This window comes from Lepidochelys kempii, chromosome 2 (assembly GCF_965140285.1).
Source record: "Lepidochelys kempii isolate rLepKem1 chromosome 2, rLepKem1.hap1, whole genome shotgun sequence".
Taxonomy (NCBI): Eukaryota; Metazoa; Chordata; order Testudines; family Cheloniidae; genus Lepidochelys; species Lepidochelys kempii.
In genome coordinates, this window is record NC_136381.1 from 42,201,696 (window position 1) to 42,214,920 (window position 13,225).

Sequence of the window (13,225 nt, forward strand, 5' to 3'; positions counted from 1 at the left end):
GCGATGTAAGTTACACTGACTTAAGGCATTGTCCACATCATGCTATACTGGTGGGAGAGCAGCTCCTGCTGACATTACTTCTGCCTCTTGCGGAGGTAGAGTAATTATGCCGACGGGAGAGCGCTCTCCTGTCGGCATAGCGTGTCTTCATGAGACATGCTACGGCAGCGCAGCTGCATCAGTGCAGTTGTGCTGATGTGGTGCGGTAGTGTAGACATGTCCCTGGACCAACTACTCATTTCACATAGGGCAGAACAGACAGTAATGACTTTCAGTCCTCAATAGCTAGATTCAAACTAGCAATACAGGGGTAAAAGAGCTGATACAATCTCCCAATATTTCCAGTTTCCTACAAACTTCCTTTGGAGAGCGTAACAGCATTCATTTCTAAAGGTCACTGTCTTGCTCCTGTATGACTCAGGTTCATGTCATGAGCAGCGTATGGATTCAGTCCAGCAAAAATATATACCCTGTGCCCCTCAAGAAGAAGTAACTTTATAATCTTCATTCATAGAGTGAGTGAGGCAGAATGGTGGAACTGAGATATTTTAAGTAAAACAGAAACCTGATTCATTCAGGGCTAGAAACGGATTGCTCATCTTAAGTGAAAACAAGTTTTGATCTCTATTACAGATTATCTCCCCAAACCCCAAAGGCTTGAAATTGGATAACATTTATCATTAACATTGGATAACTCATCAGAAAAGGGGATACGTTCATGTTGAACAGTCCCTGTGGTACGTTCAAAGAGGTGCCAAGCAAAACAGATATTCCTCATGGTGTTCTGTATTTTCTTTCATTAAACGCCAAGAAAAGTGAATGGAATTGGCTTGCGTAGTCTCTTGCGTGCTACCAGAATTTCACATTAAAACATCTTTTCATTGCCAGAAGCATGCAGAAAAAATGTTATGTCAGATCTGTGAGGGAGGGGAAAGGAGTGCCTCATGCACAGAGCAAGAAAGGATGCTGGTCACTGTAAAACGAAATACAGTGATCTATCCTGACAGTGATACCTTTCCTCCAGGGTAACTGCAGAAACAGAACTGTTTAAACATCTTTATTTTCCCTGCACTAAAGGTGTGGGCCAGTTTTAACATGACAAGGAAGAACTTTAAATTATTCTCCAGAATCAAAGATGTACACGACTTATACTCTCACAGTGGTTTCAAATCAATCATCTTACTTCATAAAGTTTTTGGATAAATCTGGTGTGAAATGGGCATTATATCCATTTCTCATATTATGTTTTAACTCTCTTACAGTATTTAATGATCACATATACTGCACTATTTTTGCCCAAAGACACTACAGATTATAGCTGAGGAGGCTGAGTTTAAACAGAGTAACGATATTTGCATAATACCAATTTGTGGTGTGGTGGTGCTGAGCACAGAGCATCAAAGGTATGTTTGAATTCCAACTTTAAGAAGATAGTATTCAGCATGTGTGAGTGTCCAGTGTCAGTATGGGGATTTAGCCAGCTGACAGCTAGCAATGTTAACAGGAGATGCACAACAACTAAACCCCTATGCAACTCCCCTGATAACGACTGTAGGTTTCTAATGACTCTTCTGAAATAGTTAAAGGACTAAAAATCCATTTGAGTGGCAGCATCCTATGTATATGGTAAACTTTCCCCTAAACACATTGTCTGTTCCAATACTCTGTCCTTCACTAGCAGGGAATACCAATCGTATGGGGTCAAGTTGTGGGTGGTGGCTTTGTGATGATCCATAGGGGATGATAAGAGTCACTTTAATTTGTGAGCTGAGTCAGGATTTCAACCTGTTCTCCAAAGGTGACGGCTAGTGCCTTAGCTCACTGTGCCACCTAGTGCCTTCATGAATTGGAATTCTCTTTTAATTTTAAACAATACTGTTGTAAGGGGGCCTGGAAGAGACAGAATCCATGAATACCTAAGAATAACAGTACACATTAGTAGGAGGAGATGTTAGGGACAATATTTTCAAACTGAGTGGTACTCATATTAGGTTCCTAAATCCGTATTTAGTTTCTAAAACATAAGTCAGTTGATTTTCAGAAGGCCCAAGCACCATCAAACTCCAATGAAGTCAGTGAGATCTGCTGCTTTAAAAATTAGGCCTACTAAGTTGGGTGCCCTAAAAATGGATTTAAGAACTTAAATTTAGACATCAAAGTCTCAAAATTTTGTCCGAAGTCGTTTTGGCTTGTAAGAACTAGAGCCTTCCTGGTCTGAATTGCTTAATAACTGAAAGCAAGTTTCAGAGAGTCTCTCTCATTGCCAGTTCTAGAACATCAGCTTCCCCAAAACTGGCATCCTCCATACCCTGATCATTCAGGCGTTACAAAACAGAATTCAATTTTGCAGAAATGTGGCCTCAGGAGTTTAGGGAGGTAACATTCTACTGATTAAAATTATAGGTTAGATAAGATAAAAGTTAGATAAAATTGAGTTATTTAGGATAACGAGTATTCAACCTAATTATCACAACACATCTAACAACAAGAGGCTAGCGCACAGCCTGCTGTCCCTATTGGCCAATTCAACATAGATGTCAGCAATTTTCAAGCACAAAGAGGGCTTGAGAATGAGAGACAGCTGCAGAAGTGAGCTAATGTGTGCATACGCCCACATCTAGAGAGAACTGCTTTAACGTGATAGCACAGAAATCAGTCAGTAACTCTTGAAGTTATACGACAGTGTTTTAAGATAACAGTTCAAAACACTACTACTGTAGGCTGGGGTCACGTTATGTAGGATACTGTTACATATGGGGCAAAAGTAGGGCTGAGCACTGCAGGACTAGTCTAACCAAAGGCTTTGTCTACACTGGGGAATAGCTCCCACTTGGCAATGGGTGCCCAGCAATTCATGCCGATCCCTTAGCGTGGACAGGGGCAAGCTAGGGTTTGCACTGATTGAATTTGTCATAGTTTAGTACTAACTATTTTCACTTTCTAATTTTTTTTAGTGTAACCTATTTGGTCTTAACATTTCTTCCTGAAATGATTATAGCATATGTTTTTTATAATTTACTTTGTACATATACTGGTATTTAGCTAGTGCTGAAGTAAAATTGCCAGTCCTCTTTCCTGTATGCTATGAGTAATATATAGTACCATCAGCCTGCTCATGATTTAACATGTCAACCTACCTCAGTGAGCTCCCAGGTGATGCTAATAGTCCAACATAGCCCATAGCTGCGGATCAGCAAGGCCTTCATTGCCCAGCCCCAGAAATGCCCAAAAGCAAATATGTCAAAATGGCTGAGGATTCTCTCCCAGGTGATTACATGGCAGTTCACAGCATATTCCTGTTAACAAAACAACAACAGATCCTCAGCTAGGATTTACATCTGGAAGCACCAGAACAGGAGGACATTTTTAACTCAGCGTAAACTGAAAGGCTGAAACTAAAGATATTCTGGATTTTGAATCCATGTTACTATTCCCACCAACATTAGAAATGCCCTCTTCCGCCTCCTCCTAGCCCTGGCAATTAGGTTAGAAAAAGGGTCACTGGGAAACTGAATGGTAAACATTTGAAAACAATAAGAATTTTTCTCCTTCTGCTGTCCATCTCTATCATTTTTGACTTGTTTAAGCAGGTGCTGATTGTTATCATTGCTGGTAATTATGGGGCAAATTCTGTCCTCAGTGCATAGCCTCAAGTATGTACACTGTAGGCTGGTTTTTGTACACGGTGTGGACTGGGGGCAGAATGTTCCGCTTGGGCCTCAGAGCTATAAGAATGGATTCTCTGTACCCTCCTCCCTGCCTGGATAGAACTGCACCAATACTGCTGCGATCAGGACCTCGGATGCCTGTCTCATATGGAGACAGGACTTAACATTATGTACAAGTTTATATTTTGCCACCTCCTTTTTAAAAAAAAATTAACCAAACAGCTGGAAGCAAAAATCATGCTGCACTCTTCTATGAGCCATAAATCTGAGATGAGGTAGAACAGGGACAGATAGAAGAAATCGAAAGAAATAGCTATGTGGAATAATGTTGCTCCCCATCCCTCAGTGCTCTTCCTCAATTTTTAGCCAATAAAGCTGCAGGAAACAAGAATAGGATAAGACTGATGTCATCATGGTACAAAATGAATCTGAAAGGGGTAGTGATAGTCTTTGCAGCCTTTGGGGTGAATGCTGCACATGTGACTGAAGGATAGAAGCAACAGTTAGGAGAAAGAAATATGGAAAATACACAAATAAAACCTCAGGCAAGCAGGTCATGGGAAAAAAAAAGTTATACACAAGTGATCATGGTTCTCTTGCTTTAACACTGTCCTTGAAGGTCTGGTTTTCAAAAAACTCAACAGTGGTACATCCTCAGTACAATGCCTGAAGCAGTTCCACAGACAAGTTGCAGATCCAACTTCCACTGACTTCAATGGAGCCAGAATTTCACCCAAGCCCTCCCAGCACAGGGATTGTAAGCGCTGCTCACTGCAAGTGACCTCACATGGGCACCGGGTATAATAGGCTAGGGGAGGCTAACCCTCTGCCAACCCCGGCTGTTGCATGACCACACTCCGCCCCAATGCCCTACACTCGCTCCCCCTCCTCTCTGAAGCTGGTGGGGGTTCAGCTCCAGCCAGCGGACGGAGGGATCAGGCTGGGGCTCAGGGACTCTTCTGGCTGCAGGGGCGGGGCGGGGGAGGTGCTCAGGGCTCCAACAGGTGAGGTCTTATGTGTAGGGCCATACCAAATTCACAGTCCATTCTGGTCAATTTCACAGCTAGAGGAGTTAAAAATTGGTCAATTTCAGGTGTTTACATCTGAAATTTAATGGTGTTGTAAACATAGGGGTCCTGACCCAAAATGGGATCGGGGCAGGGGAGGGGGAGTGTGTGTTGCAAAGTTGTTGTAGGGGAGTCTGCAGAATGCCACCCTCACTTCTGTGCTCCCTTCAGAGCTGGGGGCTCCTAGCTGCTAGTCCACACCAGATAAAGGCAGGGGCCCCCAGCCAATTTGGGGGAAGACCCTATTGGGTCACCCTGAGCCTCTGCAAAAGCCGCAGGGGAAGAAGCCCTGAGCCTGGGTGCCCCAAGTCCTGCCTGTAGCCATGGGGCAGAAGCCCCGAGCCTGGGCCGGAGTGGATGTGGGGTGGGATGGGGCGGAAGCCCTGAGCCACAGTGGCTGGGGGTGGGGTGCGGGAGGCGTGGAAGCAGGGGAGATCAGATTTCACAGTCGGTGACATATTTTTCACAGCTATGAAATTGGTAAAACCCTACTTATCTTGAAGGAAGGGGGCAAGCCTCCCCAAAAGGGGGGGGGTTCATGCGCCAACCATGCTTATAGATAAGCGCCACCCTAACAGGGTGGCGGAAAGGGGAGTTATTGCCCTATCTCCTCCTCCTGCAGGCTAGTGGAGTTGATTGGGCACAGAGAGAAGTGAAAGCATCATCCACTGTAAGGGTGGCAAAGCTGCAGTTGCAGTCACGGGCCCAGGGAGATCCTTCCAGAGGAGTTAGGCTTCTTTCAAAGGCTCCTATTGCAATGCAGTCCCCTCTGCACCCTGTCAAGTGCAGACTATGCTTTAAAAGCCACAATCTGGCCCTACACTTTAAAAACCATTACACCATGATTAAAAAAAATTCTGTTCCTAGCAAGTCTCCTAGCTGTAAGGTTTACATTTACTACTACTGGAGAAACCAGTGTAAAATACCAAAGATAGGATAGCATGAGAAAGCTCAGGCCAAGAGGGTGCTTTTTGTGGGTGGGGGGCAAAATGTAAAAGTCATCTTATTGACAGGCACAGCATTTTGAGCACCAGAAGGCTCTCATTTTGCCACCAATGCGTTCTTTAATTTTTGACCAAAGATGGGCATACATCCCACAGCATGCCCTAGACTCTTCCCAGTTCTGGCCAAGGAGACCTGCGCAGTATGAACTTTATGGGTTTTGGGGAGAAGGCCAAGGAGGGAGAATACAGTTGCTTTATGCTTTGTTACTTCTTTTCCTCCATACACATATGCAGAAAACAAGGTCCAAATTCAAGCCATAAAGCTAGAAAGTTAAATTAAGTTCATCTCCCAATTTGTATAATAACCCACATGCATATGCAATTTTTTAACTATGTACTCAGTTTTATTTCTTGAACAAAAACATAAAGTGTATTTTTGTCTGAAGGAGACTGTAAGTTCCTGAATAGGGCAGGGTGCTGCAAGTTGTATGTCGTAGACACAATGATAATACTCAAATAAAAAGCGTAAGACTTGCAGCAAGATTCCCCAGAAAGAAGTCTAATTGCACCTGGCGCTGCAACTACAGCTCCGACACCCTAGCAGTGGGGTGCCGCTTTCACTTTCCTTTGTGTCAAAAGGCGACAGGGCCATAACTCTGGATTTAGTTTGTCCACAGATAAGTCATCTATTATAGCTATTTGTAAGTGATATGAGAGAAATTAAGTTTGTGCAAAAGCACAAAAGGAACAAAGTTCCATTGCTTAGTACTGTCAGGAAAAACCCCATATTCCCCATTAAATTTGGTCTGATAGCAATTGTAGATCTCCTATTCTGACTTGACTCCAAGCTGCTCAGGTACGATCCAGATACTACAATGATGGATATCTTCAGATATCTAGCATCGCTTCCATGATTAATATAACCCAATACCTCAACACAAATATTTCTAATACGCCCAGTAGATCAGTTTTTACTAAGTTGAATCAGAAAGAATAAAAAAAAAACATTTTTATTGGTTAATTGAAATGTAGAGATCTGACAGTTAATATAAAATAGCTGTAACTTGCACAAGGATGCTAAGTATACATACCATGATGTCTGCTTCCCTGGTGGCATAACGAAGATTAGGATCTAGCCAATACATCACTGCTTTGACCTGCTCCAAGTTAAGGAAGAGCACAAACACCAGAAACAGGAAATAGAGAACGCTGAGACCTGTCGGAGGTAGAATCATATTAACATGGAATGTTTATTGAGGAAATTCCACGGGCCAAATAGTCAAAAGTTGGTTTCAAAGTGGTGCCCCAAAGCCTGCTTACAGAGGTTAACTGCACACAGAAATGCCAATTTGTACAAATGCAGGTTTTGTTCAGACAATAGCTGCATACAAACATTTGCAAACACACACCACGTGGCAATCTTTGAAAAAAAACCCAGCCTTTAATACCATTTACCTATCGCATATTCGATTACATAGCCATGACTGAAAAAACAGAACCAAAACAAGTCACATCCAAAGAGCAATTTAAACACAGAATTTAAGCAGGAGCACAGGCGAAGCTCTTAAAAAAAAAGAGACATTGGGATTCAGGGACTGGGCTTTTCCTGTCCCACTTTCATGCTCTCCTGGCCTCACTAACATAGCTATCTAAACCAATACTTACATGTTAAGGGACAGACACACCTGCTTTGAGCTGCTCTGGAAATGCAAATTTAGCTGCAATTCTAGCTTTCCTGGTTAATGCACTATAGCTGCTTTGATGTGCAGAGATTGTCATTAGAAGTTTAATTCTAAAAAAAGGCAAACTACGGAAATTCAAAAACTCAAAACTACATTTGATGGTGTTAAGACTGAGCATACATATCAGTAATTTAAGGGTGTTAGGGTTACTTCCCCACTCTGAACTTTAGGGTACAGATGTGGGGACCCGCATGAAAGACCCCCTAAGCTTATTTTTACCAGCTTAGGTTAAAAACTTTTCCAAGGTACAAACTTTGCCTTGTCGTTGAATGATAAGCTGCCACCACCAAGCGTTTTAAACAAAGAACAGGGAAAGAGACCACTTGGAGACATCTTCCCCCAAAATATTCCCCCAAGCTCTACACATCCCCTTTTCTGGGGAGGCTTGAGAAGAATATCCTAACCAATTTGTTACAAAATTATTAAAGACCCAAACCCCTGGATTTTGGAACAATGGAAAAATTAGTCAGGTTTTTAAAAGAAAGATTTATTAAAAAAAAAAAAAGAAAGATAAAAATCATCTTTGTAAAATCAGGATGGAAAATACTTTAGAGGGTATTTAGATTTAAAACACAAAGGATCCCCCTCTGGGCAAAATCTTAAAGTTACAGAAAACAGGAATAAACCTCCCTCTTAACTCGGAAAATTCACATAAAACAAAAGATAAACTAATCCGCCTTGCCTGGCTTACCTACACTGGTTGCAATATTGGAGACTTGGATTAGGATGGGTTGGAGAAGATGGATTTCTGTCTGGCCTCTCTCAGTCCCAAGAGAAATTAACCACATAATCAAAGAGCACAAACATAACCCTTCTCCCCCTCCCCCAAGATTTGAAAGTATCTTGTGTCCTTTGGGTCAGGTGCCAGCCAGGTTAGCTGAGCTTCTTAACCCTTTACAGGTAACGGGATGTTGCTTCTGGCCAGGAGGGATTTTATAGCACTGTATACAAAAGGTGGTTACCCTTTCCTTTATATTTATGACCAAGGGTAAAAAAAACATTATAGGGATGTTTTAATGCTTGATTTTGGGCATAATTACAATTCCAGGAAATTCAATTTACCGTATATACTTGTTCATAAGCCAAATATTTTTGGTAAAAAAGTGACGCATCAAAGAACGGGGTCGGCTTATAAACAGGTCTACACCAAAATCTGATGATTTTAAACTGTATGGAATCATTGAATTGAGTATCTAATACACTGTCGTTTTGTTTACCTGGCACGTCTGTAGGCATGGAGCCCCCTAGCTCCCAGTGGCTACGGTTTGCCGTTCCCAGACAATGGGAGCGGCGGGAAGTGGCGCCACTGAGGGGCTCCGTGCCTGTGAACGCTCCAGATAAACAAAACATCCAGGCCCGCTAGCAGCTTTCCCTAACGGGCCAGGAGCCAAAGTTTGCCAACCCCTGAAATATAAGGTCAGCTTATGAAAGGGTCATACAGTTTTTGCTATTTTTACCTAACCATCTTGGGGGTCGGCTTATGAACGAAAGGGCTAATGAATGAGTATATACAGTAAGTTACACTTAAGAGAAATCTAAACGTGTCAACGCAAGAAATGCACAGTTTAGACGCTCAAACAACCTTAGTTCTGTCCTCTAGCAATACCATGAGGGGGAAAAATATGGAAAAAACCCCATATTTGTCTTTAAAATCAGTTTAATTAGGACAAACACTAATGAGTCTTAATAATAATGAGGTTACTGCATGATGTCTCTATATATTAAGAGCCAAATCCTGTCCAGAGGTATGCAGACACAATATGAGGACGAGAGGACTGTGCAGAGGGCTTCCCTCCCTCAGGGGATCTGTACAACATCAAGGCAGGATGGATACCTAGCTAGCTACTAGACAAGGTGTGGCCTGCTGATTAGGAGTTGTGGTGAAATATATGCTTCCCAACTGTGCGTGAGACTCTATTTTGGAGTTGCAGTTAGGTGCACGCCTCAGAGCCATCCTGCTCTGCATCTACTGAATGGCTGTGGCTGACTAGTCATGCCAAGGGAAGCAGAATCACACTAGAGCAGGATTTTGCCCTAATTACGCAGGCACACTCTCTCTCCAATAGTACAACAGAAGTTCTGGGAGCGTCAACCTTGAGAGCATCCTTTTAATTTACAGTTATTGTCACCCAAGACTGTACAGCAGAAGCCAGGTTATTCAAGCGTCTCAAGCTGAATTCTCAAAGTTGTTACAGCTAATCAGCAGTGACCCTTTAATGTCAACAGATGAGTCATTAGCTATTTTAAGAGGCTAGATATTTTTAGCTACATAAAAAATCCCAACAGAGGCATCTTCAATATCTTTTTGAACAGATCTGTTCTTCATATCAGACTCAATTCTATAAAAATATTTTCAAAATCTGCTTTATGCTCCATGAACCTCCAAGTATTTTGAGGGGAATTTTGCATGTTTTTGCCATGTATTTAAGATAGTTTTAAGAAATAGAATTTCACTGAGTAATTCCTGCAGTGGAGGGAATTTTTCTGCCCTGCTGTATAAGTGAACACTATGCTGAGCAATTTATGTACCCTGGTTAAAAGTTTTGCAATTAGACACCACATTTAGATACCAAACTGATGGTCAAAAATGCCTAGATAGATAAATTATGCTGGCACACGTGGTTTAATGGGACCCAAGTTGCTCCCCAATAATGTAAGTGTGAAACATGAGTGACTGTAGCATGGGTTCAACTGCACTCCCAGAAATGATAAAACCCAGGAAGCAAACATAGGCAAACATACCCATCTCCTAGTCTAGTGCACAGGGGAGGCCTGCTGGGTTTGAGAACAAGACTGCCCTGCATCTACCTCACAGTGGCATGTCTTGTCCCATGGGTTGGGCCCGACTGCCTGCTACAGGCATTACAGCTGGTGCCCAGGGTTGCAGCATCACTCAATTCTGTCCTGACTGCAGATACTGCAACACCCATGCACCATGTCACAACGCCACTCGATTGAATTGGTCCAGCAGCCTCTCTGTCACGATGGAGGGGCAACCAGGCCAACCCCAAGTGATGCTGTGACCCATGCACAGGTTGCAATGACTGGAACAGAGAGCGGGGCCCAGCCCCATGGGACAGGAGCCACCACTGCCGGTGAGCCCAGGGCAGGCTTGCTCTCTAGCCACTTCCCAGCACCCCCCAGGACGGGATTAGGGTTGCCAGGGTGGTCAGTGCTCCTTTGGCAGTTCAGTATAGTGCACCCACTGAATCGGGAGGCTACCACCACCCCTGATGTGAAAACAGCAGGAAATTCGTAGCCCACCACAACGGATTGTGAACTTCACATTCTACATACATAAATGTGACATATTAATTAATGGAAATCACAGTTTTAAATATTATGATGAGGCAGCAGTTCACTTCCAACATCGTATTATCCAGTTGTCTCATTTTTGTAATCTTGTAACTAAATGGGCAACTTTCAAAATACATGCAACACTTTTGCTACACGTATTGCAAAGAGGATTCCCTGTTCTGATTTTTTGTGTTTATTTCTCAGCAAATTAAGATACTTTTTAGGAGTAAAATGTTTAATAAAACCACAACATTTGAAAACTGCTTTTCTTGAAACATGAAAACATTTCTCTCTCTCTAAGCCCCCATGCTTCCAGAATGAAGGTGCAGTGCCTGGGAGACATCTTAAATGCATCAGCCCCAACAGCAAACGATTCACAAATCTGCAAAGATTTTCAATTTGGGGCTCCTTTCAGTGTATATTTCATAAAAACCTATTCTCAATTTTTCTGCTTCGCTGGAGTTGATCATTTTAAGCACAACTTGAAGCTCTAATTGTAAGACATTTTGGAATACCACAGGTTATCCCTCTAGCTGTAGAAGCAGAGCAGCATCCCTCCACAGACAAGTTAGAGTACAGGAGCAGTGTCTAATTAAAATACTTATCAATAAATTAATGAAAAAAATATATACAAAACAGCTTATACCAGGAATAAAACAATTACAGAGATGGCAATTTTCTTAGGGAGGTTATTTAATAGCTTGAAAATGTAATCTAACTGGATCTCCCAGGCTCCTGGCTCCACAGCAGGGAGCACGGGAGTCCCAGAGAGCCTCCATTGGTTTCAGGCTCCCAGATCCATGTCAGGGAGATCTATGAAAAGAGGCAGGGAAGTTTTGGAGTGAGTTGAGAGAAGCAATGTAAAAGGCTTCTAGGTTCAGCCCATGTGATATCAAGATGGCCATCAATGGAACAGTGGTGGTGACTTGCAATGGATGTACCATGTTTTCTTTCCTGCTTGAAATCCCTTCTGTCTTAAAGATTCTTGCATTGGAGAAGCAAGTAGAGACATTACTGAGAGTCAGAAAAGCTGAGGAGTTCCTAGAGAGCCAGGTTCAGGAAACACTGGTACCCCAGGTTCAAAGAAGAATGGAGCTGGCCACAAAGGAATCAGAGAGAGAGGAAGCCAGAGAGGAAGACTGGCAATTTGTAACCACCATAGGCAAGAGGTCACAGTGGCATTCTACATGGCTGGAGAAAGATGAGGATGGGCAGGCTGTGGCCACCAAAGAGAAGAGGACTGGGAAGGATTCCATACAGCTAGAAATTTCAAATCAATACCAGGTCCTAAATGTGGAAACTTTGGAAGACACCTCTCAAGATCCAGCAGGTCCAAGGGAAGGGAGACATGTAAGGGAATCACATGTGGATAGCAGCTTGGCCTAACATGTAAGAAAATCAAGCTTGCCTGTGAAGAGTTCTCCAATCATTCAAGGAAGACAGACTATCCTTGTTGGAGATTTAATCCTCAGAAGAATTGAAAGAACATTCTGCAAGGGACAAGCAGACAACAGGATGGTGTGCTGCCTTCCCAGAGCCAAGACAAGAGACGTCACTAAGACTGAATAGGTTTCTGAAGTTGACAGGCAAGGAGACATTGGTGATGGTTCACATCGGCACTAATGGAACTGCACTGAAGGATATTTTGCAGATATTAGATGACTTCAGGGAAGTCAGAAATGTGCTGAAGAAGAATGTCCAAGCAATCTTCTCTGAGATTCTTCTTGTTCCACGAGCTACATAATCCTGTGGCACTTCAATTTGAGTGATATATGTGGGAGATCTCATGCTGCCAATACTAAAACATCTTGGAATTTCTAAACATTATGGATGACAATTTTCTATAAAAAAATTGTTGCGGCCAACATGGGGGAATTCTCTATTAAACCTTGTCCTAACAGATAAAAGGAAACTGACTACAGAAGTAGAAAATAACAGTAGCTTAGGTACGAGTGATCATGACTCGATCACATTTATAATGTTCAAACAGAATAAAGTCCAGACCAGTAATAGTGGTGCTTTAATAGGGCCAGTTTCACAAAGCTAAAAACAATTATGAGCCAAATCAGCTGGGAGGAAGAATTTAATCAGAAAAGAGTGAATCATAATTGGGATTCATTTAAGAACACCTTAATAGATGCCCAAAAAGCTGTTGACCCACAGTTGAGGAAGAAGGCCGTACTGGTAAAAAAAAAAAATGACCTGGTTTAGAGGGGAAGTGTAGGCAGCTATAAACATATAATAAATGGAAGAAGGGGAAGCTGATAGTAATGAATATAAATCAGAAGTTAGGAACTGTAGAAACTTGATAAGAGAAGCAAAGGGGCACAAGGAGAAATATATGGCCAGTACACTTAAGGACAATAATGATTTTTTTAAATATATCAGGAATAAAAATAATCTTGACAATAATATTCATTCACTACTAGATGGAAATTGTAGACTTATCAATAGTAATGCAAAAAGGCAGAAGTGTTCAATAAATATTTCTGTTGTGTATTTGGGGA

General features: G+C 42.3%; 1 protein-coding gene across 2 annotated transcripts in view; it reads right to left on the reverse strand.

Annotated features, from left to right (window-relative positions):
- Positions 1–13,225, reverse strand: part of PTDSS1 (phosphatidylserine synthase 1) — a 54,159-nt gene that overhangs the window by 27,459 nt on the left and 13,475 nt on the right. For both annotated transcript variants that reach the window (XM_073330515.2, XM_073330516.2), the window contains exons 4-5: positions 6,771–6,895; positions 3,138–3,296 (exon numbers count right to left, since the gene is read on the reverse strand). In XM_073330515.2, the coding sequence (XP_073186616.1) occupies positions 3,138–3,296; positions 6,771–6,895 (284 nt within the window). The remainder of the gene's footprint in view (positions 1–3,137; positions 3,297–6,770; positions 6,896–13,225) is intronic.